General features: G+C 35.7%; 1 protein-coding gene across 20 annotated transcripts in view; it reads left to right on the top strand.

Annotated features, from left to right (window-relative positions):
• Positions 1 to 26,903, top strand: part of CACNA1D (calcium voltage-gated channel subunit alpha1 D) — a 240,574-nt gene that overhangs the window by 86,050 nt on the left and 127,621 nt on the right. For all 20 annotated transcript variants that reach the window (XM_052776103.1, XM_052776107.1, XM_052776094.1 and 17 more), the window contains exon 4: positions 24,230 to 24,369. In XM_052776103.1, coding sequence (XP_052632063.1) covers positions 24,230 to 24,369 — 140 coding nt within the window. The remainder of the gene's footprint in view (positions 1 to 24,229; positions 24,370 to 26,903) is intronic.

Below are 26,903 nucleotides of genomic sequence, written 5' to 3' on the forward strand. Positions count from 1 at the left end.
TAGCTCTGTTGCTGTCCTTGATAACTTCTGTGGTCGCATCTTCAAATTCTTGGACAATGAAATCTGGAATCAAGCTAGCTTTGCTTTCTTCTTTTCTCCTTGTGCTGAAGTTACTGAAGGATCCAGCTCTTGATACTTCTTCAACAATTCCCCTGTTAGATGATATGTCTTCAGTTATGGTTTCCTGTGTAATTTTATTGTTTTATATGGACTCTTTATCTTCTGAAAACTGCTTTTTTTCCCCCAAAGATAGAACATCTAAGATTTTAGCTTGATGAACAGTTTCACTGCTTGCTTGAGCATTACCTTCATCCTTCAGTGCATGTTTCTGCTGCTTTGATTGTGCTGGTGTAACTCCGTGTACAGCTGTGTGTACGCATGAATGAATTTGTGTTAAAATGGCCCCTCCCCCTAAATTTTTAGTAAACTTTTTTTTAATTAACTGGATCAACATATGCCCAGTAGTCTTTCTCACGTAGTTGAAATGGTGTTGCCTTTGTGAGAAAGAATGGCAAGATGGAAAGAGGGAAAAATGCTCGTTTTAATCCAGTACTGCTGCTGGAGAAAAAGGCTTGTCGGTGTCCTTTCCTGTATTTCTTATCCTGTAGCAGACTGGACCTAAAACCATAGGTATTTCATTGTACGTAGAACTAATTCAAAATGAGGAACTGGGGAAAACCTAGCCTTTAAGTCAAAGTCCAGTAAAATACAGTTTGGTTTGGAGGCTGAAAGTACTAAACCAGAAATGCCATATGCAGATGGTGTAGCATTCTGAACTCTTGTAAATTCATGTAGCTGTTTCAAGTTTGCTAAATATCTTTTTAGTAGATGAACTTTTCGTTGACACTTCATGCAGTGCAGGCATTGTCTCTTTGGCCTACTAGGTCTTTTGCTGGTTTAGGGATCATCTGACCTACTATAGCTGTCAAAAACTTCTATAAACTCCATATTACACGTTGTGAATAATTGAAGGGATATATCATCATGGGCCATGTCTGATGTGAATCAGAATTTTTACTACTGGGTGAACTGACATGGATATACAGTGAATTTTCAGCCTCCAAACTTGTCTCAATTTTGAATTCTCTGAGCAGAATTTTAAGGGAAGAACACATTTTAGCAAACCACAGGGACTTGTGGCTCAGACCTTCCAGCTGTGAATTTCTGAAGTTTGACTGAATACATGTGAAATGATTGCAAAAATATTCCCCAACACTATAGTAAAAATAATTTTTTGGAGACATAATATTTTAAAGAATATTTCTGAATCCTGTTTTCTCCTCTGTGTATTTAAATCTTGTACGCTAATCAGTTTCCATTTGCAACTGATTTTGGTGTTGGGAGTTTGATTATCATGGTTTCTTCTGTCACTGGAAGAAGTTCAAATATTATGTGCAGTTGTCAAGTGACTCTAAGTATTGTAACCACTATACAAGTTAGCTGCAGAGCATACAGTATTTAGGCACTTGTAGTGCTTTACTGGAAAGAAGTTATAAAAATGTTGTGGGAAAAGGATACCAGTTTAACAGGTTGGGGTTTTTTTTTGGTATTGTGTGATTTTAGAATGAATGTAATGACATCCATTCTACAGAAAGTTAAGGACATAGTCTAGTATATGTTGTACAGTTCAGGGATGGAAAGTCTTAAATTACATTTTTAAATGTTGGCATGGTTTCATGATTGATTATTTTCAATGCACTTTTTCTAGTAAATTGAGCATACAAACATACTAGCACAGTAAAATATTTGTTGTGTAAGTGTGTGATGCCATATTAATAAATATGCTCTTGCAAATTAACTTTAAATGCTAAAAGAATTGAATTTCTTTCATAACCGATGAATAGAAGAGAATAACTGCTTGCTTACATGGTTCATGTAAGGCTGGTACAGCATTAATCATACTGGTATCTAACCATCTGCATTCTTGATGGAAAGTAAATTTATTGCTTGAAGCAAACTGAACTTCTTTATCTACAAAAGATACTATCCAGACAGTCTTCATGAAAGTTGTCAGATGCTTCTTTGTGAGCCTCAAGTACTGTAGTTACTGCTATCTGCTTAGAACTTGGTCTGGCTGGGCAAGTGATTGAAGACAGGTATTAGGATGGATTCTGAAGAACTTGACCTAAACTTTATTAAATTGATAGACTGACGTTTTTCAAGTAGGCACAATGTAAGGATTACAAAGTTCCTGCCATGTAACCTATAACTCAGGGCAGATTTCTCTCAGCATACCAAAAGAATTCAGCTCTGTCCCTGAATTCTTCTGTTTTCATGCTTGGTAGAAGAACAGAAGATAGAAAAACTGTTATTATGGTTTACAAAGTTACTTCCTTCTGTAAGCGTATGTATGATCCTTCATTTACGTTAGAGGTCATATTTAGAATTGAGTCTTTTATCTGTACTGAATATTGACTTCAAGTTGTGACAGACTGAATCTTTGCACAGCTAAATACAGTCTCTAAATTTTAGTGTATATTACAATATTTAAATTTTAGTAATATTTACTAACTAGAAATGAACTTCATCCACAGTTCAGTCAAGGGTAAAGTTAAAGGGTGTTAGCTTTTTTGCTGTTTCTGCCAAACAGATTGTCCAGCTATTTGTTATGTGGACACACACGGTAGGATTTGCTGTAAGCATAACTGTTGATTGTATTGTAGGCTACAGAAAAGCATTCAAAGAATCCAATTTCAACTACTATGCACCTAAATTGAGTTTAAACAAATCATTGAAAGGTGAATGAATTTATAGCCTGTTATAACCTACTCTTAGCTACGTTTTAAAGTTTTAGTCCTGTGCTAATTTTTCTTACACAAACTTTCTGTATTTGTGTTCATCCTAAGATGAACACACATAGGATTTTCAGAATTTTTGCCCTAATCTCATTTTCCTGCTGAAAACCAAAACTTCATGCAAATATTTTTTCTATGAAAAGATTGTCAGGGATGTACTTTTAATATTAACAGCATATGAAAGCTGCCATCTCACATGAGGGGAAAAAAGGCTTATATATTTGCCTTTTGCTTTTAAAGAGCAAAGATATTCAATATAGTAGGAAAAAAAATTAAGGAAATACGATTTTATTTTTTAAAGAAATGTCATCTGCATTATATTGGTGTGGCAAGGAGAAATTCTCTAGGTTAGCACTGGGGCAGGGATAATTTAGATATAAAGAAATAAAAGGTCTGCATTTACATTTTCAGTTTCCCACCTCTGCTTGCTTCCTCTGGCTCTATATGTAATGGTATAGCAAATATATGGAAAAGCTTCTGATGGATATATATCTTAATTTTACCCTGTGCAGTCCAGGGTAGTTGGCCAGTATAAACATGTCAGAAAATACAACCAGGTCATACTGACCTACTTCCTTTATTTTTGAAGGGCAGGAAAATACTATTCTATCCTTGTACTGTGCTTTAGATGCATTTGGGAATAAGCCCAAACTGAGGGGATTGGTTTGATATCTCACTTTCTCCCTGCTTCTCAGAACATGCTACTACAAGGGGTCACTACCAGTTACAACATCTAAAAAGTGTTGCACTTCCCATGCTCTGCTGTACCAATAGTTTGCGTATTACATGTATACAGACTATATTACAACATACAGGCTACGGTCTGTGTGTATATATATAGTCTGTAATATACAGGTGGTATAGTCTGTATATTTATCTAAGCAACCATTAAAATATTTAAGAATATGAGATACGTGTAGAATTTGCGCATAGCAGTCTTTTAGCTGGCCCAACTCCAGCAGAGTGGTGTTGGGCCAGATTCCTGGTCTCAATTTGCAGTGCCTGGTTTCATCACTGCCATATATGCTAGTGGTAGATGGAGAGTGTGTATTTCTGCATATGATTCTTAGATGCTGGAATAGAGACCCTAGACAGCCAGAATGCTATAATTTATCATACTGCTTTATTTGCCAGCCAATACCAGGTTTTATGGTGCTAGCAAACTGCTATGTCTAGCTGGTATACACTGCAGTCAGAGGTTTAATTACAGAATACATAGGGTAGATATAAAACTAGCTAGTTTAGGCATGAAGATCAGTGCAGCTGCAGTGACAGTGACTTCACTCTGCAGACTGCAGGTTACTAACCTGTGCTGATGTCTTGCTGCTACAATTTTAAGGCTATTAGTACTCGGCTAGATTCTGTTGACATTAGTCTACCTATTTATACTATGGTCACTTCGCTATTAGCACTACAGGTAAAACATATATATTAATAAGATAAATATATCTCCATGCCTCTGTCCTTGATGCAATCAAGTTTACAGTATATATGTGTATTAATTACTTTTGACTCAGTTAAACCGATTGAACAAATATGATCAAAGCTTAGCAGGAGTTTAGAAGTAAGATATCTATTGATAGACAATCTAAAGTAATGACACACAAGGTGAATGTATTTTTCTCTAGCTTAGAGCAAACCTACTCAGTAATGTGGGAAAGGCAGGAGAATGTAATAAATATAAGCAAATATGTTGTGTTTTTCCTTTCCTTTTTGCAAACATGTTTTGCACGGAATTTTTGTGGAATTTGGTGAAACTTGGAGGTAAAGGGAAACTAGGGAAGTAAAGAAGCTTGATATCAGTTTCTGTCTTCAGTTTTCTGTCTTCAGCATATCAAATTAATTTCATTGTCCCATCACTGTAGTAATATTTTGCTGCCTGACCTCAGACTTTACCTGACCTGTAGTGTCTCAGGCCCTCCAAGGAAGCAGAGTCCTACATGGCCAGCGGCTGGGGGTTTTGGTCTGGAAAATACCCTGGAAATAGTTCAGTAGCTGAACTATGTTATCTTGGCCTTTTCTTGAGACCTTTTGTGCTTTTCCAGAGGGGAGAATGGATGGCGCGTCAACACATAATTCTTCAGAAATGGAAATACGCCTTGTAATTTAATCTTACTTGATAACACATGTGTACTGCCCTTTCTTATATAATGAACCAAAACCTAACTGAAGTATAAAACATCATTAGTACTCCAGTATTCTTACTTGTTAGATGGGATAATAGTTGCAATAATCTATAGTCTAACTTTTGAATTATCTTCTTTTAGCTTGGCTAAGTAGTATCAGAAAGGTGCTGTCTGTAGTATTTTTGTTATCTTTTGGGGAAGCAAGTTAATGTGGAAGGGTACACTTGTTCAAGAGATAGGCAAAGAACAAATGACAGCATTTAAAATGATCTGTGTCAGTATATGCTATAGAAAACATATGAAAATTAAACAGCTACATAACATAGTCCCTGATAATGGTACTTCTGGTAGACTGCAAATAAAGGTAAAAAAATCATTCTTCCTTTTAATATGAACAATATTTTACAGAAATGTGGGATTTTTCAATAACCTCAAGGGCTGATTGCTGGCTAATTTCTCTCTGGTCTTCTCATTGCTGTCACAGAACCTAAACGACAAAAATATAGCCTGAAGACCTAATCTAACCGTATTTTGTAACAATAGTGAAAAGGCTTTGCATTTGTCCAACATCTTTCATCCAAAGAAAACATTGCTACAACAAAGTATCACGCTACTTTCCAAATTCTGGAATCAATCCTGCTCCTTTTGACTTAAAAGAGAATGTTGTTTAACCCTGGATGTGATAAAAACACAACAGCACAGACATCATCAAGGCTTATGTAACGTGGGAAAAGAGAAATTTACGCAAACAAACCAGAATAATCCTTTTCCCTTCTAAGAAAATTCACATATGTTTTAAGGATCCCCACAGAAAGAGCTCACCACATGTGAAATGTTATGAAGCTGTACATGTCTATATAGAAAGAATAAATGGTTAAGGTGCCCTACTGAAATGGAAAAATGCGGTGCTTCGAAAACTAGCATGAGAAATTTTGATCAAATGTGATTGGAAAAACTAGTGTTGATTCTTTGGTGGAGTTCAAGTGGTGACGATTTTGACCCTAAAGTAAGGATTTGAAGGTAGGGAGTATAGAGGGATTCACTGAAACGGAGACATATCAGAAATGCATATTTTAAAATTACATAACAGATTTATGTGCATACTTTGTCACACTGTGGAAATTGCTTTCTGACAGAGGGTAAATTAATCATCCTCTTTTGGATCAATTCAAATAAAATAGGTGCAGAGGAAGGATAATAGGATGACTGTGTAAAGAAAACTTATTTCATAAGAAGGAACTGTAACAGCATGACATTTTTCAGCTAGGAAAATTGAAGAATGAGACAGAATCTCTTTGGGGGAACATGAGGGGGGAAGAAAAGCTGCTTAAGCTGAAGGATAGTGTTGGCTCAAGAACAATTGGGTATCAACTAGCTGTGAGTAAAGTTACATTAGAGACTAGAAGAGCTTTCTAAACACCAGAGGGGTGAGATATGGGAACAGACTCCAGTAGGAGTGAACCCGACATTCATTTTTGCAGGATCAGGCCCCCCAACCTCATATTATCTACATACTGTCAACTTTGCTGGAAAAGAGTGCAGCAAAGAATCAAGAAATCAAATAGGAAAAAGATGCAAATCAGAATTTACTAACACATTAATAAAATGTCTCTTGATCTACCCCCAAACCTAAGAAAGTGCTAGACCGTATATTTTTTGTGAATTTAATGTACAAAAATAAACTTTAGAATATCTGCAAAACCATAAAAATACCCAGAGTTTATTCAAAACAGTTAATTGGTGGTGCTGCTTCTTCTCACCAAAAACTTTGAAATTAGTGATTGATGGGTTATTGAAGTACATGGAGAGTCCTAAGCAAGTAACTCACCAGCTTCAAATAGCTATGGTCTCTTAGGATTCAATAGCAGTGCATGATTTATTATCTAAATGTATTTTCACTTTCTGGCTTATTCTTTATAGAACAAGAAAGATAGTATTTGTAAGGCAAAAGTCACTTCCTTAGTTAAAGGCCTGTAGGTATTTAATTATATATACTTTTTGTACTGATAGATTAATGGCAATGATTTATTGGAATATAGTTTCACTATGATTTTTGAGCTCCTTTCCTAAGTGATAACATATTGGAAATGTATAGATTAATGATAACCTGTGAAATTAAGAGTAAATGAGGTACTTTGGCAGAAGTGCCAAAATGTCTCATACAGAGAAAGAAACTGATGGAATTATAATGCAGATAAGACTAAGATGGAGAACTATTTTAGAATGTAAGTCATGTTTTCATTCTTGTTGATTGTATGTTTGGTACAACGAGAACCATGAAGACTATTGTAGATACTGGCACAGAACAAGTATTATATAATAGTGTGGAGATATTAAAATGTGAGGTGCATACCTATTTTGAAGCAAAACCTAGATTTATTTCTGAAAGGTGTTGAGTGATGTTGTTAAAAATGTAGCAATAGTTAAGGTTAATCATAAGTAAGAAGAATAAGCATAATATGGCCTTTTTATTTCACTGAAATCATGCTTTTTTTTTTTTTTTTGATGTTTCTTTTCTCTTGAAGAGTAGGACTAGGTCCTTCAGCACACTTGCTGCCGGGCTTATAGGAATGTTTTATGTGGCTCTACACCAAATACTACTGTAGGAAATTACACAATTGCTGGGTGCCTCACCAAAACTAAAAGACATTGTCAGACAACAGAAAAATAGGTCTTTAAAGGAATCACTTCTATTTATGCCTAAAAAGTTGTGTTCTGTGATAGATAGTGAGTCTGGAGTCTTTTCATTTTTGATTCTTCTAAAATTCGTACACTCGCCTAATTTATCTGATTTCAGTGGCATTACTACTGATTTATGCTAGAGGAGAATCAAGCAACTGATTTTCTTGGGGGGCTATGTTCCATTTTAAATGATTATAACTTTAGGGCTAATCTGCCTTTTAAAAAATAACAAATTATTCAAACCTATTGTAGAATGGAAGCTGTTTTTGTGTTCCCGTTTTTGTTGTCTTTGACAGTTTAATACTCAATTCTGAGAGTCATCAGTGAACCTTTGTATCATAAATATTATCATTTGTTGCTGTGAATAAATGAAAATTTATATTTTACATTCCCATAAGTATCTGTTAGAAAAAAACCCCTAAGCTTTTAAATCTGAGCTAAGATGCTACTTGTTAATTGTGGCTCAGGTACTTTTCTTTTCAAGGAGAAAAGCCAGATTCTTGGTCAACCCAACAAAAATAAAACTAAGAAATTAAGGTTATTCTCTGGTTAACCCCCTCCAGTGTGTTTTTGCATGCTACTTTTTCTTCTTTGGCATGTTTAGTCTTTTAACTATATTTCCAGCATAAGCTAAGCATACAGATTAAAAACTTGTAGTTTTCTGTGAACTGTGTTAATTATACATGGAGAGCACATGCATTCAGTTCTTCGAAAAGCTTTCTTCAAGTGTGTAGCTCTGTCAGATGGGGGGGGGGAAGGTTTAGTCTTACATGCTGTAAAAACCCAAATGACTATTTAATATTTAAGAAGGAAATGGTATCATAGTTTAAATACCAGGTTTGAAATACATGTTCATGTTGAGAATGAGGTTTTGTTCCCTGGCATGGTCAGTACAGATTTTAACATTCCAAAATAAATACGTTGTTTACTGTGTGACCTTATAATTCCTAAATCATCATGTATTTAAGTACTAGTATAAAATTAATGCATGCAGTCGAGTTGGTCATTACATAGTATGTTGCATTCTTAATTACTGCTTTTGAATATGGCCTATATGTACATATAACTTAAGGACTGTGTCTGCTTCCAGAATAGGCAGATGTTAGGTCATAATTTTTAGTAATATGTGGGATTTTTGAAGATAGTGTAATTATTGTTATGTGCTTTTCTGTGAGATGACTTTATTATAATGTACAAGGCAGAATTTCTTGCTGGTATTTTTGCCTATTTTTCTTTAAAAAAATCCAAACCCCAAACAAACAACAAAAAACTCCAAACATAAAGAAGTTCAGATGCTTAAAAAGGATGTGAACTAAGCCATGTAATATGGCTGAATTTCCCTGAAGGAGGAGGAAGGTGTCAGTTACGATTAATGTGAACAACATTTATGGCCCTCGAGATGTGACCTCTTGTTACAGTAAATGTGACAGCATGAATTACTTTCAATTACAGTGAACTACATTCAGCTACATTAGTTCTGACACACCTCACTAGGAGACTGCTGCTTTGATAGCTTTAACCAAAGGAAAAAAGGCAAAACTTTTGAGTGCAAATGTGTATGTCACTTGAGCAAAACCATTGGATTCTGACTACGACGTATTATTGCCTCAGGTTTTACACACTTCTATTACATCATTTGTTATTTCCACTGGCACTTTCAGGTTTTTGCCTTGGGCACTGGAGAATATGAAAACACTTTTTTAATATGCCATGTATAATAAATGTAAATGCTGATATATTTTTTTTAAAAAGATTATATGAATTATCCATTTTTTTTGTCAGATAGTAACCTGCACCTTTACTTGGAACGATGATAAGTGGGGTTTACTAGCTATAAGCATGTCCCATTTGGTATGGCGTAACTCCCTTTAATGTTTATTAACACTATCAATTTATTCTTACAAATTAAATATATCACAACACAGGCTATTTATCACTTGACAGAAGCAGTTGTTTTAATGTCACTACTTTTTCCTTCAAGGTTCAATTATCATGCTTCAGTTTCTACCTCTAAGCTTTCATAGAAAATAAAAGATGCCCAGGGCAGAAGTCAACCTTTCACTTTTGCTACAGAGGAGATGCCATCTATTTCATGCTGTGCTAAGTATTCCATCGAAACATGAGTAAAACAATGCCTTTGGCAAATCGTAAGTTAGAAATAGCACTAAGCAAAAGAAATAGCTTTAATTAAAGCATTTTGTTTGTCTTTGAGGACTCAATTTGCAGAGTATTGGGCATTTTTTCTGCAAAGATGCAGTCCCTCTTTTCAAATTTGAGAGATTGGTGTTGTGGAATCACACTAGAAAACTTCCAATGAAAAATGGCCAGGAAGCAAAAGAGAACAAAAAATGGTGGTTGCTTATTCCAAAGTGATTCTGAATTAAGGCTCTGTAGGGTAAATTCCTTTTAGTCTTCATCCCATGTTAAAGGCTAATTTTCAAACCTCAGTTTTTCCAATATTTTCACTGGCCATTCGATGTTGTAGTAGTTGATTGTGAAAATATTTGTAAATGTTTCAATAGCTATTTTAAAAACCAATATGCAGTATAAACTTATTTCCATATGTCAGCAACTTCCAGGCCATTAAGGTACAAAGACTTGTATTTTAGTTGTTATACTTACTAAAACTTAAAATAGAATAATAAAATTTTTAGAGCTTTCTTCAAATCACTGAAACAGTGGGAGTCTAATAACATTTTTCAATTCAGTTATTCTGGCTGTGAAATTTCCTCACTTAGGCAATCAGATTCCCTAGAAGTGATGAAGATTCTTCTTTTTTCTTTGTTTGTGCAACAGAGAAAATTTAGGGGCTAATCTGTAAGCAGTAAGTTTGATACCAGAGAGATAACATAAATGGTTATGGAATAGGTCAAATCAAAAAACGAGTTTGTAGTGCAATCCTTATATCCTACCCGTGTGGACAAAGTGGGATGGGTTAACAGATAACACCTTAGGTTGATAACAATGAGTTTTCTCCTGCTTCTGGAGGTGATGCATGGTATTAATTCAGTAATTTTCTTTATGTATTTTTAACAAATGATGGTGTTTCATGCCGTCAAACCAAAGACAAGCTTCACAACTAACTCCATTGGATTTCTTTTCCGCTGTTCAATGTATTTGAGTTCTCACTTAAATGTACTAATGGTACCTGACTCTTTTTATGTACTTTGCAATCTTTGCAATACATAGAATTTGACTTTTTGGCTTTATTTGTCACCTAACAACTCTTCCTCTCTCCTCAACAAAATGGGAAAATCTGGATGGACTGTCTAGGTGGGCCAGGTAGGCTGACGGTTGTTAGTAGAATTGTCCAGTTCTGTTGTAAATACGTAAAAGTGTAGGAATGTCTAATATGAATTCATGAGCACATTTACATAGAATGCACAAGGTTAAATTAGCCTAGTTTTTGGGGAATTCCTAATGATTGCTATTTCATTTTTACAAGTATTGAAGTACATGAAAGCTGGGAAAATATAGGGCTGACTACACATGAACATCTTCAGCAAATGCATGTTTTTGAAATTCTGTGCATGTAACTGAAGGAGAAAAAATTTTTTTTTGTTTTTGGCTCTTGGTCTTTCAGTGATTTGTATCTGATCAAAATAACAGTTTTTTTTCTTGCCTACTTGGAAGCAGTAGAGACTCCAATTCCCTAGGGGAAAAAGCCTAATCTTTCCAAAAGGGAAGTAACAACTCTTGTTCCATGTAATTACTTTCAAGAACACAATTTGTAAATATGCTTTAGGGGCTATCTCACTGTATAGGTGGGAGGAAGTCACAGGGACTGTGACATTTTACATCAGCTGGAGAGCAGTTTTATAGGTGGAGAAAGAGGAGGTGCTGATATAGTCAAACTGTCTTATAGTGGTAATGGAAGTGAAGTTGAAACAGTGACAGAGCCCTTACAAATATATTGTTGTGGACAGTGAGTTCTCTGGAAATCAAAACTGCTATCCCAGATAGGGGAATAAAGAAGAAAAGGCTTAGATGCAGTTCAGATGGGTATAATAAGAATAACAAAATAATCTTCTTCATAAATAAATAGTGTTCTGTGTGGAGAACTGGAAAATGAAATAAGAAATTTGAAACCTAAATACAACTCCTGGGCTGCCAAATGATATAGAAATGAAAGGAAGAAATTTATTTTGCATTGTAACTTTGAAATTACAAGGATGTACTTAGAAGCGTTTGAGATTTTTGAGTACTGCTTACTGCCTTTAATATTATGGCTGTCTATATGATTAAAAAACCCATGCGTAGTTGTTTGCAGAATCTGGAACTGTAATTGTAGCAGGCATTGGAGGGGCACTAACTAATGTTAGTAACATTCCACAAGACAGAAGGAAAACTGATTCATCCGTAGAGAAGAGAGAAATTTGGCTTCAGGGCAGGCACACTCATATTTCCCTTTCTATCAGAAGTTGAAGATTTTTATCAGTAAGGTTTGATCTGTAGATCACAGGAAGTGAACAGAAAATATTTTTTCAACTTTATTCAATTATTTCAGTTTTGGTTTTACTGTGGCAAGTTTTCATGATACTTTAGCAATGACTATCAGTAGTATACCATGTGTTTTCTTTCAAAATTAGTACATTTATTGTTACTTTTGTTGAACACTTTTCTATCTTGGTTAGAATGAAGAAAAGATTAAGGCTTCATGATGGTGCTATTACTAGAACCAAGCGAAATATGTTTTCATTTTTTTAATGGGTTTCCAGAAGAGTGGACCAGTATTGTACCTGCACACAGCTGAAATCAAAACAGGTATATCACTGATCTTGTTTGTGGACTGGGTACAAATTGGTGTTTTAGCTGTGCTATTTTTTGAATTTTTCTTGGAGCTCCTTTACATTTATAGGGAGACATTCCACCTCTTAATATTTCTTCTCCTTGTGATCTATGTTTGCAATGCATGTCCAGGCTACTGTCCTTTTACTTTAGGAAGCAAAGGGCTTCCACTGAACACTATCATGGCAGAAGAGTATGTTTCACCTTGCAACTGTATTTTCTCTACAGATCTGCATTTTCTTGGTTATGGAACAGCCAGAGCAATCTGACCCTCAGATGCATAATGAAAATGTTCTCATGTTTATTAAGCCTTCTGTTCGAGTTGAAAGAATTATAGAGGTCTTCCCTTTCATAGTTATCCAAATACTTCCTGGACACACAAAGTGGGAATCTCCCTGCATTTTATTGCTGCAGGGAAATACCAATTTCTGCAGCCAAATTAAATTTTGCATATCTGGAATTTACTACAAGATATTATTTCATAACAAAATCTTTTCTCAGTGGAAAAACTTTGGTTTTTGATAAATGTGGGTAAAAAAAAAATGTTAAATAGACATTTCAACCGTTTGATTCAAAAACAACCACAGGAGAAGAAAAGTGCTAGGAAGAACTTGTTCAGCAAACTGAGACAATCAAGGGTAAAGTTGTACTTTAACATTTTCATGGATATTGTGGACCATTCTCCTGTCAGTTTGGATAAATGCATTTTTTTGTTCTTCACATTGTTGTTCTGAACAGTGTCTACAAGGAGTGCTCTATCCTGCCCTCTCCTATAGTTGAAAATTTATTTCATTAACATCATTGCTGTTGACATTTTTGTAGTTTATGATTTCTAACGCTCTGGCAGGTTGTCTGCTCATAAGTAATGCAGTCTTCCTAGACTTATTTGAGTGTTATCTCTTATAGTAAAGTACTACATCTTACCTACTAACAAATATAAAGTAAATTAATGTGTATCTAAGGAATTAAGAGATTCTTTCTAGAAGTAAAAAATTCCAAAGAGATGATAGAGCATGTAGCATATCATTAGCAGAAAGGCATTAGATCTTTCACAGTGGAACATGTTATTTACCAATCATATCTTCTCCTCACTATAGAAGTGACATATCCACATCATGTATTGCATTCAGTACCTTCTATATGAAATTCTAGTGATGGTCTGATGTTAGGAAATATTAAACAAGGAACTAAGAACTAAAACCATATGTCTCTGATCAAATTTCTTGACATTGTTATCCCAATATAGGGATTCACATCTTATGGTACTTTTTAAAGCCCTTGTTGATTTTTTTATAATACTTTAATGCTGTAGCTGGTCCTGCTACAGAAGACCCAATCTTGGTCATGGAAGTTGACTGCTCTACAAAAGTAGAGGATTTGAAGAAAATGTTCTTTTCTTGATCTTGCTGGCTTGCAGGAGGCAGTAGTAGATCACAGGTGTAGGACGTAGCTTCCCAGTTGACAACTATTCTAGGGGTCTGCCATTTAAAACTTGAGAAGGATGATTAGAAAAATTCCAATTAAGTAATAGACCTAACCACAGCCTCCCTTCATATACTGAGACTTTAAAGTCAGACTAGGGCATATGGTAGGTACAGAGCTTGCTTGTGTGCTTGAGTTTTTGAAAGTCTTATTCATGGGGATTTCTTTAACCTTCTCTATCATAGTCAAAAACCAACCAACCAACCTCCCACAAACCCCCCAACCCCCAAACTAACACTAAATTGTTTAGCCTTACATAATGAAAGTTTCTATTCTGCTAAAGGTATTTATAAAAAGAGACTGTCCCACTGGGTAGGTTTTTAACAAATCATTTTGTAGTTTGTAAACTGACAAAGGCAAAGAGCTACTGTAGTCATGTATCTGACAGATTAATGAGTAAATTACTGTAATGAAACGATTCTGTTGGTTTTACCCAGTTCTTTGGTAATGAAAGTGGAAATTAGATTTGCAATCAGATGGATAAATCTAGGGCAAAAAACACCTACTCAGTGAATATGTCACTGTTCTGTTTCCCAGCTGACCTATCAGTGCAGAACATAACTACAAAACCAATCTGTTCTCCGTATTGTTTTTTAATCTTTTTTTTACAGAAAGTCCTTGGCATTTCTGAAACACAGCACTGGAACATTATAGAGCTGTCAATGAATAGCTAACCCACAAAAAGTTACTTTTTGCTCTTCTCACTTCCTTTTCATTTGGGATGCCGTATTCTTTTAGAGCGACTTGAAGAAAGCTTGCATGAACCATCTCCTGGAAAATAATCTGGCTGTTGGGATAGGCTTTTGTTATGGCAAGCTCACCTACTGTGCTGGTTTTGGCTGGGATAGATTTAATTTTCTTCATAGTAGCTAGTATGGGGCCATGTTTTTGATTTGTGCTGAAAACAGTGTTGATAATGCTGAGATGTTTTCATTACTGCTGAGCAGTGCTTGCACAGAGTCAAGGCCTTTTCTGCTTCTCACCCCACCAGTGAGTAGGCTGGGGGTGCACAAGAAGTTGGGAGGGGACACAGCCAGGACAGCTGACCCCAACTGACCAAAGGGACATTCCAGACCATGTGATGTCATCTTCAGCATATACAGCTGGGGGAGGAAAAAGGAAGGGGGGGACGTTGGGAGTTACGGCTTTTTGTCTTCCCAAGTCACTGTTATGCGTGATGGAGCCCTGCTTTCCTGGAGATGGCTGAACACCTGCCTGCCCATGGGAAGAAGTGAATAAATTCCTTGTTTTGCTTTGCTTGCATGCACAGCTTTTACTTTACCTATTAAATTGTCTTTATCTCAGCCCATGAGTTTTCTCACTTTTACCCTTCTGATTCTCTCCCCCATCCCACTGTGAGGGAGGTGAGCAAGTGGCTGTGTGGTGCTTAGTTGCCAGCTGGGGTTAAACCATGACACCTTCATAAAAGCTGAGCACAGAGAGACCATTAACTGACATATGAGAGCCACTCTTTCATACATTTCAGAACTGTATTAGTCAAAAACTGAAATAAACAAGTTGGAAAACTGTGAAGAAATCAGAAAATGGACATAGGAAAAAGTGGATAGACTTAAATCCAGGCTATTGAAATATCACCTGAATAGGTCGTTTACCTATTTATGACAGTTTAAGAAAATTACATATAGTATCAATATATATTTTTTTTAAGTACGGTTAGCAAGAAGGTGCATATGTGCTCACAGAAAACATGGGGAAAGCTCACACAGTATTTTTAGAGCAGATTTTTTTTTTCTTGTATATTTCATATTAAAATGCTGCAATGCATTGTAGTTTGTTTTGATTTAACTAGTGAGATTTTGGTCTGGAATTTTTCTGTTTTAAGGAAAAATAATTTATTTTGGCTTTTGGAGTTTTTTTTTTTGACCTTTTCCTTGTTTTTTAGTTTCTCTTTGAATGTTCTGGGAAGTCTGTATGTAAGAAACACTTGTTGAACACAAAAAGTGGGCTTGTTACTAGTCCTGTAACATTTGAAAGTTTTCCAGGTTCCAACATAAATTTAAAAAAAAGAAAAAAAAATTCAGTAGAGGATTTACTGCTATCAGTGCTCCTATCTGTTTTCTACTCATGGGTTTCTGCATGGTCAGAGGTGAATTTATAGGGATTAGAAAATTCTCTTGGTTTATAAATTCTCAAAGAATTTCAAGATGTTTGCTAAAGTATCTGACACCTAGTAATATTCTCACTCCGCGATTTCTAGCCAAAACCTGCTCTCTTATAAGTTAATAAAACTGCTAGCAAGTAACAAAATATATTTAACATTACTTTAATGCTGTTTTATGACTAGATGCAGGTTTAATTCATCCCTTGACACTGACTCTAGTCAACCATGTAAGGTAAAATTATGTGACAATGTGACAGTATACATAAATATTGTCTCTTCTACTTTCCTTATTTTGCTGACCTTATTTTCCAGAATATCATCAATTAGAGGGTGGCAGAAAGACACCAAGTAATTTGGATTCTATTCTAGTTATATTCTTTATTGCTTACTTGCTCTGCTTTCTGTTGTGCAGTTCAGAGTCTTTGGCATACTGTGCTCAATCTTCAACAGGAGTTGTATGGATTTAGGATTGAAACTCACTGTCTATTCACATTTCTACAAATTGCCTTTCACACCTTGCAAGTATACAGTCATTGCGAAGTGATTGGTTCATTGTCCCTTTGTTGATAATTTTTCTGTAGATGGTAAATTTATGAAAATTTGTCATTCGGATGCAACATTTTCCTGTCTGTACAAATGCTTATTTACAGAACTGAGGTGTTTGACTATATTTCCATTATTGTGTTATTTACAAGATAAAGTGGAAAATACATGATTAGAAATATGAGAACCAATCATACTCAAAGGTGAAATGCAGGTCTACAGTGCATTTAGAGGAAGTGATTACAGGAAATAATGAAAAATAAAAAAAATCAGTGTTAAACATGATCTGCTTATTCATCTATCTTTGGCTGCCAGAATCTGTCAGATGAAAGTATAAGCTCTACTGCTAGCTAAAACTGTCTTTGAAGTTTGAGAAACTATTTCACTGATGCAAGTTATTCAAATGCTTTTTCAGACTACATCAATAAAAAAGGGACTTTAAGAAATTTAATTATGCTTAATCTTGATTACACTTAATTATACCTCAGTGTAGAGCTTGCGCATCCATTTTGTTCATTTGCTGTGCTCAGTATTTGAGATGTACTATTGCACATTCTTTTCTTGCAAGCATAAATGCCTGCTTGAGATCTAGAGGGTGGAACTGTTGTTAATTGGGGCTATACCAAGTGATTTTGAATTCACAGTTCAAATGAGATGAAAAGGGTTTGTGTCCTTTTTGGACACTGCAAATTCTGAGAGTGAGATTTGTTGCTCGGCAGTGGTACTAGGAATGTGAAATTCCTTTGGTTTTATATAAAAGTGGTTTAAGAATGTTTAGGGTGTGTAGCACCTACTTAGTTCTACTCTAAATGCGGAGTTTGCATTTGGTATTGGCCTTTAAGTATCAGCCTTGCTATCAGATGTACCAGTGCTGACTGCCAAAGCATATGGATCTGTGGTAGTGTGATGGTGTCCTATAAAGAGCCTCAGAAGACTGGAGATATTTCTGGGCCTTAATGCCAAATTCCTGCCCAGAGTTGCCCTGGATTTTACATGTGAGCCAATGTATTCATTTCAGTTTTATTATTCCAGGCTTTCACAGCTTACACTTTTTGTCGTAGTTCTGTAAATTCAAGAACGTGTTTGGACTCTGACCGCTGGATAGTATCATAAGGGTTAGGAAACTTGCTCTCAAAGTTTCCCAAAACAGGCTTCTGAATGTATAAAGCCATAAGTTAATATATGAAAGCGGCTTAGCCACATCAGTACTCTTTTCCACTAATCCCTTCTGAATTTCTGAATTTTGGAAAGAACTATTCATATCTTTGTCCACATCTTCGTAAAACGTTTTTCTTTAGTATATATGTCTTGATGGGGTGCCTTTTTGATAGAGTTGTTCAGCAGTTACTGTTTAAGGAGGAATACTACTACTCAACTAGAAACATAGAGATAATTTAGTCACCAAAAGTGGAATCCATATCAGCAGTTAAATGATTCTTTAAAATAAAGTGTCTACACAAGCTGTCTCCTTTTCCACACTGGAATCCTAGTCCTCAGGAATTTTGAGGTCTGTCCAACTCTTTGTACTCTGAGATGTGGGGATGATGGTGTCCTGGGAGCAATTTAAGGTCAGGGGACATTGCTGGTCAAACGTAAAATAATCTCCTGTGCATGGAATGTCATGTGCACTTCAAGTATGGAAACAAAGTCTGTTGGCTCATGTGTGTATTAAAGTATAATTATGGGTATGTAATTATATTTTCTAAAGTTGCTGCAGAATTCTTCTGTCAAAAAGCAAAGTTGCACTTAAAAGCACGCTAATGCAGACATCTGACATAGTTGAGAGCAGTATCTGTATTCCCTCAGGTGAATCAGGATTGATCAGGAAGATGCAACATAATTTAATTGGTTTGATCAGAACACAAATCCTTAAAACATTTTCAAGCTCTCCCTTCGTTATTTGCTATTATGTATCTAAAGACATAGTTAACCCAATAGTTTTCACCAAATTCTTGAGTGATAAATAATTTTAATTCTCTTAATAAAGGAAGAGTAAATGCCATGTCTAATCTAGGAAGTAAATTATTTCATCAGCTTTAAAAGCAGAAGCAAAGTAAAGTTGTAGTGCTGTTTTCTTTTTGCCAGGTATATGGATTTCATGTTTGTTTCATTTTCTATATTGGGAAACTGCTGTAACATTTTCCACATGTGGGAATAAATAGGTTTACTTTCCTTTTCTTTTTTTAGTATTACTGTGGTGCAGCTCACAAGTGATTTTCAGGGGAATACAGGTACATGAAATGAAAAATTAAATTATTATATTTTGAAATTCAAAACTCTGTTACTTTTCTGTCTCAGAAATGCTGTGTTTTCCCAGTGGCAGAATTTGAGACAATGTCTGTCAAAAAGATAAATGGCTTTGTATATTGTCAACGCATCAGTCACACATCTTATTTAATAGCACATCATTGATTATTAGTCCCCAAATCAAGAATGTCAAAGTATCTGGTTTTGTGTATGTCTAAACTGCAGAAAGTTGATCAGTTTGGTTACTTTGCTTAAATTGAGTCACTTTATCTGCTAAGTAGTTTTTACTCTAATACATGTATGTTACTCTGGATGCAAAAATGTATTTCCCCAATTAAGAAATAATTCCCATCTCTGATGCCCAGGGAGTAGAGATTAATATGAGAAGAGTTAATTACATAGCATAATAGATTAAGGTTTTGCAAATTAATGACTTTTTATTTTGAAACAATTATCTTGTGAGACATCTTAAGTTAAATGCAGAATTTTGGTGCATCACATTACAACATGTAACAGTAGCTTTGTATATTTCTTTCAGAGATTTTGAAAATATGAAGATAATAAATGATGACTAATATACACCATCTGGCTAGGGTGGGGTGGGGGGGTAAGATTTCTTCCTGAGCAACAGGGTTTCTGCTAAGATGATTTACTTAAAATAAGAAAGCAAATGCATTTTTTTGCTGAGAAAATGAAGTTCTAATGACTTCACTGAAACTCAGTAGATAAGTTTTGTACTCCATGATCAGTATCAAAGTGGGGCTCATTGGTCTCTATCAGAAAGACAATGTATCTTATCAGTCCTGTTGTTGCATCACATATTCAGAAAAAGATTGCCGAGACTTGAAGATTTTGAGCAACGTTAACAGAAGTGTTAGACAGCCTTGCAGGAATCAGCCGCCTGTAATGAGAGATGACCTAGCTCTGCATGGTAGCAAATGAGTGAACAAACTACTATTAATCTATGCAGCCATAGGATTAGATCCTTAGTAACACAAACATATTTTTGTGCTTCATATCTTCTTCAGATTTACAGCTGTCTGTTTTTTTCTCTGCTACTTTTGTGATGCCATATAGAACTAAATGCAATAATAAATACTGGAAATTATATACAATTTCTAATTTAATCTGTGCAATTTCTTAGAACCAAAATTTTCAGGCAATCACTCAGTCTTATGTATTTCCTTATTTTTTGTTTGGTTGTCTTATTTCTTAGTGTTCTTACTTCCATTTTTAATGAAATAAAGTATTCACTTAAAGATCTCAACTAATTTGAACAAAATAAGATGTGTAGGGAATAGTTTTCTCCAATACAGAGAAAAGAAAGCAGATAAATGCATGCATCATAAACTGTTAGAACTGCAGTCTTCAGTCTGTATTTTTAAATTATCTCTTACTGCTTTATTTTTACATAGCAACCCTACCTCTGCAACTCTTCCAATAATACTGAAAATTGTATGATAGATTAAACTATTTACTCTTGAGCAATGGTTGCTTAAGCTCTGGACATGCTAGGTGATGTATGGCCTACAGATGTATCTCAGTTGCAGAGGGAAAAACTGATGTCCGTAGTGACTGGCAAGAAGTTACAGAAGCGTGAGAAGGGACTGCCAGTACCTTCCTGAGGGTGAGCAGGTTGTTAGATTTGCAGTTTGTGTTAGAACATCTGTTGGCTGCCTACTTGAAAAAAACAACAGTCTGTAAAGAAAGCACAGCCCGTACTTTGAATATTGTTAACTACTGGGCAAAATTATTCATCTGGCCTCTGTGGAAGACACAAGTTGTGATTTAAAAATAAATTAAGTGTGCGAGAGCATGAAAGAAAAAGAAAGGAAAGAAAGAAGGAAGAGAGGAAAAATGAAATACTGGAAAATTATAGGCCTCTTTGGTTGTAGATATATAAAAATATCTGTGTTCCTTTTCTCAAGGTTTTCAAGAAATCATGGCTCTTGGGTTGCCCAGTGGCTATTGTTACAAAGCATCTTTCCCTTGTGCCATTGGCTTCGTTAATAGCATCATCCCTGTTTCTACCTTGTATCCATTATGAATATACATTTCTAGAGGCAAATTCTGGAACCAGGCATATATATGCTTTACAGCAGGGAATGAGGATAGAAGGAAACATTTCCATTCTTCCACAGAAAGGAAGGAAAACTTTCCCAGTGTTCAACATTATGTAGAATGCAGGGCCTTTTTCATGTTGGATGTGTAGTCGGTGTAGGTAGATTCAGGGCATGTACAAATATCTGTACTTTTCCCTATGATCATGTAAGAATTATCAGAATAATAGAAATTACAGAACTGTTAACTGGGAGGGACTTCTGGAGGTTATCTAGTCCTTCAGCTCCTAGCAGGACTGTTGCCAGCACTAGATCAGGTCAGCTGTACCTTTGCCTAGCTGCATCTTTAAAACTTCCTGCTTTGAAGCTGCATGTTCCCATTCTGCACTACCCTTCTGATTAAAGAAGTTTTTCTTAACATCCCGTGAACCTCCAAGCCTGCAGCTTGTGCCTGTTTCCCCTTATTTTACCATGTGCTGCTACCTAGCATTTGGCTTCATAATCTTTTTAACCCCCCTTCAAGTAGTTGTAGGCTACTGTCAACCTTCTCTTAGTCTCCTCCTTGCTGGAGAGGACATCTTTCCTTCACTGCAGTCTGCACTTTCTCAATGCACTTTTTGAACTAAGAGACCCAAAACTGTAGTAGTGCTGCAGCCTCACAGCACTGAGTAGAGGTGGATAATAATTTCCCTCTATTTGCTCATCATGCTGTTCCTAATAGAGCCCAGTATAGAATTTGTCTGATGACAATGAGCATATATTTAACTTGGTGCCCACTGTGACTTCCAGGTCCTTTCTTAGCCCATATAGATGTGGGATTATTTAACTGGAGGTGCAGAACTTTACATTCTTTCCTTGCTGAGAATCATGTGGCTTTTGTTGGTCCAGCTGTCAAGGTTTCTTATGGTCCATCTGCTAAGTGACACACACTGACCTTAAGCTCACCATTGGGTTTAAAAAATGAGCTTGTCCTACATCCCGTATTGTTATAATAGAATGTCTGCAATACTGTTTAGGAAATAATAAACAGTCCTGCTTCCATAAAAGGGAAAGGAAATAAAATAAATGGGAACAAGACCAATATTATTTTTAAAGGTGGATGCTAAGTGATAGGGTATAGTTTAGGATGGAATCTGGTAGATTGATGGATGGAATTAAATTACATATTTGCCTGTAATAGCAGGACACTAGACATGATGACCCAAGAGGTCATCTTGGCCCAGAAGGTCCCATCCAGTCCTGTGTCCTATGTTCCCTTTATGTAAAGAAGCTGTTGAAATTTTGCGTATATGAAAATTCCTGTATCTCTTGTCTCACCTTTTATTTTACTACTATGATTTCAATATATATTTTGCCCATAGCAAATGCAACCATAATATTTCTGTCTTCCTTATGTTGTCTTACGTTATTTATCTTTCTAGGTCCAAGATGCAGAGTTAGTTATATGCAGGGAGACAGAAATAGCTGTTATTGTGAAATGCGTACATGGTAGGATTTGCTTGAATTTAAGCATTTTTGCAGTATGTTTCTCAGGAATGCTGGTAATTCATATTATTGTAACCTCTGTGGTGCTCTCTAGCCAAAGAAATCTGATGGCTTTTAGTGGACAAACCATTCACATTTGTTCCGTGAGGCCACTTCACTCTTGTTATCCAGTAATTGTTCCAGTTTATTGGTGATAAATTAACAAGTACGTGGAAGGGAAAATTTTGAAATAAGTATTAGGAAGTATGAGGAGGACATCCATCATTTTCACTGGGCTGGAAGATCTTATGCAAAATATAATGCAGCTGAGGAGATGCTGTCTTGGGTGAAGCTCTGCGGTGTTTATGAAGTGTACTCAAAGCAGGGGAAAGAGGCAGGAGCATGGGACTGAGCTGAGCAGGAGATGAGATCAAGAATCCTTGCTTTGCACTAGGAGAAAGCCTCACCTCTCATAGTGATCCTAGGGTGCTGCTTGTTGGAGATGAAGACCTGGAGAGGAGTATGTAGCTTATTGATAAGCCTCTACACTTAGTAAGTCACCAGTGTCAGATTTATAAATGGATATATCACATCATGTACGTAACTAACCCTAAATGGCCTTTTCACGAGGAAAAGAAATCTAGCTTCCCAAATTAAAGACTTTGCACCTGAGAATGTAAAGATCTTTGTTTAAACTGCAAACAGTTAAGGTTTGTTTTTTATTTGGTTGTATGTGAAAGTGCCAAGCTGTGTAACAAAGAGCAAATACACAGTTTTGTGTGTAATGTCTGAGCTATGTTTGAGTATATGATAGTAGGAGATTGTAATCCTTACTGAGCAGTTATAGTCCATATAATTAACATTGTGTGTGGTAAGTGAGCAACATGTGTTCCTGAACAAGTTTAAAAAAAATGAATCATTCTCTTTGTGTGTTTTATTCTCGGCGCTAATATTTGCACAGCAACAGATAACTAAACAAAGTATTATACAAAGTGGTGAAATGATGATTTCTAAAGGTAAAAAGAACAAACGTGTTAACAGACCTGTTTTGATAGCAGTTACTTTTACAATTTATCATCTAATTCAAATATGCTATTACTATAGAAAGAAGCCACCACAAAAAATATTACCTGATTAGCTAGGAAAAGAGATTCAATGTATAGCTCTGTTTAAAATAAGGATTTTGGTAAATTGAAGAAACTAATAATGTTTAAAAATAGCATTGAAACAAATCTGAAGTTGGGGCTTCAATGATACAAGGTAGTGATATACTAACTTAAAATTTCTTCAAGCATATTAGGTTGACTTAAAGAAATTCTGGTGATGTGGAAGGAAGAATAAGTCAATGTAAACGTCCATGTCAAGATGAAAAGGTTGCAAGACAGTGTAAAATTAAATGAAGACCCTGTTAAATAGCTTATAACTTTTTGAATCTCCTTAGTATGGGATAACCCTGTCTCAAACTCCCTTATTAGGTAGAACTCTGTGAGTGCTAATTAAATAAAGGCTGATATAATGAATAGTGAAAGTAAGTATACCACTGCATACCTTTTAAGGATATTTCCAGGGCCCTGTTCTACAGCATTTTCTGGTTTTAATGAATGCAAAGAATCCTATTGACCTGGATGGGACTATTTACTTGAGCAAAGGTACAGTATGCTTCCTTGTTTGCAGAAACAGAGCCTTTTTCTCTCACAGAATGTGAAAACAGCAAAACCTCATGCAATTATGTAATTATAACCTTGTCAGTACAGCTATCATTAAGTGCTATGCAATTAAAACCTGTAAAATAAACTGTCATGAAGTATTGTATCTCCTTAGTCCTGAGGAATACAACTTACCCAATTACTCCAAATTGAAACCAGTAAGAGAGCTGTTAAATTACGTTGTCTTTCATTGTACTTTTTTTGTCTTTTACAGGAAAAAGTAGAATATGCCTTCCTGATAATTTTTACAGTTGAAACATTTTTGAAGATTATAGCATATGGATTATTATTACACCCCAATGCATATGTTAGAAATGGATGGAATTTATTGGATTTTGTAATAGTAGTAGTAGGGTAAGTAACTTAACCTTCATTATACAAAGATTTTAAATCTTCTTTACAGTGAGGTAGATATAGTTCTGTTTGGCCTACGCTTGATTTCTATTCCTTTGGAGTAAAAGAAAGAACTGATATGAGTGAAAAATTCAAAACAAAGTCCTAAAAGTTTTCAATGCTATCTGTGGCTGCAGGCTGTGTTGCACAATCAGCTTTATAGGAAAATTTCCCAGAGAATTCTGAGTTCTGCCAAAAATTTTCCTTAGTTGTTGTCTTGCAGAATCTTTTCCATCTGATTTTTCCAAGGTGAACTCCTGATGTCCTTCTTTATGGTAAAGGTTGATCTGTTCAGGTCCTTACATTGTTATTTAATTTAGTCATTTATCCCTATACTGTGGTTATGTAGAGTTCATCTATTCAACAAAGACCTCTGGGGGAACCCATGTGTTTCGAAGTGGAGAGGAGTGGTCGGGGGAGACAGAGTTAACTGAGTGATTCCTTGACCTTCCCGAAATCTGAGGAAAATTGGACTTTCCTTTGGGGTGCTGCACATCAAACCCCATATATATATGACTTTGGCTTGCTTGGGGGAGTATGTATGCTAAAAATACTCCTTTTTTACCCTGTGTGCCTCGCTGTGCCAGGAAACCCTGGAGAGTTTGTTCTGCTCCTCAGAGAAGGGACTGCTCCAGCCTTATGCAAGTTACAGAAGAGTGGAGAGTGGAACATTCCACATTTACATTACACACCTGCTTATGATAAATAATATTTTGTGTCAGCAACTTCGTCTCAATGGTTGTGCTAGTTCATTAGAAGATCCTACCTTCAGCTATCTAGGGAATTATTCCTGAGGCATATATTCCCCATTTCCCTAAATATTGTGGAGATTATATTGAAAAAAAGGAAATTCCAGTACTGTAAATTTTGTTTACGGAAAATATTTATTATATAGAACATGGAGACCCTCATCCACATATAACCATATCATTTTTATGTTGTGGCTGGCTTGCAAAGAAGGCCTTGGCATGCAACGTGCAATTCTAATTTCATTTTTAAGTTCAAACTATAGAAAGGATTGCCTCTAATTGAAAAGGCCCAGAAATTAGAGTGTGTGCAGCTCTTAACTCATGTAATTACATTAAGGGAAAAGAAAAAGATGCAAAGTAAAGGAATTTGTGGTAAAGCATTATAAAATTTAGGCAAGTATTATGAACGTATGAACGCCTGATTTATAACTATTTGATTCTGCGATAGTGAATGTTACTGAGAAGACAGTATTTGGGCCAGTTGCTTGGCATTCAAACAGTTTTGGTCCAGGGCTAAAATTTGTATATAAATAGATCCTTCAGCAGGTCAGGTCATTCTCAACAGATTGGCCTCTGTGCCTGAAGGGGAAGCTTGGTGGGCAGGTGTGGAGACTATCACACATAAGAGCTCTATTCTCTTGCCAGGCAGTCACTTGAATAGACCTCTTCCCTTTTGTCAAGTGACCATGGAGTTACAGTAACCCTGGAGCAGTCTAATTAACATGACCTCTATCTTTGGCTGTGTCCTAAATACATAACTAAAAAATTTTCCATTAACTCATAAAACACTCACTATTGGAGGCTGAATCTAGTTAGGTCAAATGCTCACACTGAATCCATGGAAAATACGGAGAAAAAAGGACTATATCTTATAAAATACCTAAAATATCACACTAAGATTTAAATCTTAGCTCAAACCCAAAAGTTTTGGAATATAAACTATTGTGTAGGTTGTCATCAGTCCACGTGGATGACAAGGTGGACCTTTTGTAACGTGTCAGGCACTGACAAAACTGTGAGCAGTATTTTTGTTCTTGTACTCTGTCAGCAATATTTTTGTTTCTTCTTTTAAGAACACAACCCACATAAGCAAGTAAGCAAGCATGAGTCCATTTATTTAATAAATGCTTAAAAGCCCAGTGAAAAATTGATTTTCATATATAGCCCAAAGTGGATATGGAATCACTTCTGGATCTGATTCTATTTGACTAGTTTCATTGTGAAATTTCATTAGGTGTTTTAATAGCTTTGAAAGAGCTGCCATGATGTCCTATATTGAATGTATTAGATGAAATTTGCTTCATGTGCTTTCTCAGCAGAAACTAGCAGTCCAAATGCACGAATCTTAATTATACCAAAAGAAATCTCTATTAGCAAAAGGGAAGCATGTATAGAGACTTTTTTCCACAACATCAAATTTGGCATTTAAACTTTGGTAAAATGTACAGGAAAATAAATATCAATTTTAATAAAGGAGATCAATGGTTTTATGCCTTAATGACTTTATAGGATAGACATAAAATGACAGAGCTGTAGACATAGCTGTGAATGTGATGTTTTCTCCTGTGTTTGTCACTTCTCTCTGAAACCAGTTAGAGTATGAATTACTTTCTAAGCGGTCAACTACTTGCCTGCATGCTATGCCACATAATTTCCATTGATTTCCGTGAAAGAATAAGGTCCTGATAGAGAAAGCTTTCATAGCACCTTCCTATGCCTGTAGCTTTTTAATTTTCTGAATGATGT

This window comes from Harpia harpyja, chromosome Z (genome assembly GCF_026419915.1).
Source record: "Harpia harpyja isolate bHarHar1 chromosome Z, bHarHar1 primary haplotype, whole genome shotgun sequence".
NCBI classification, from domain to species: Eukaryota; Metazoa; Chordata; class Aves; order Accipitriformes; family Accipitridae; genus Harpia; species Harpia harpyja.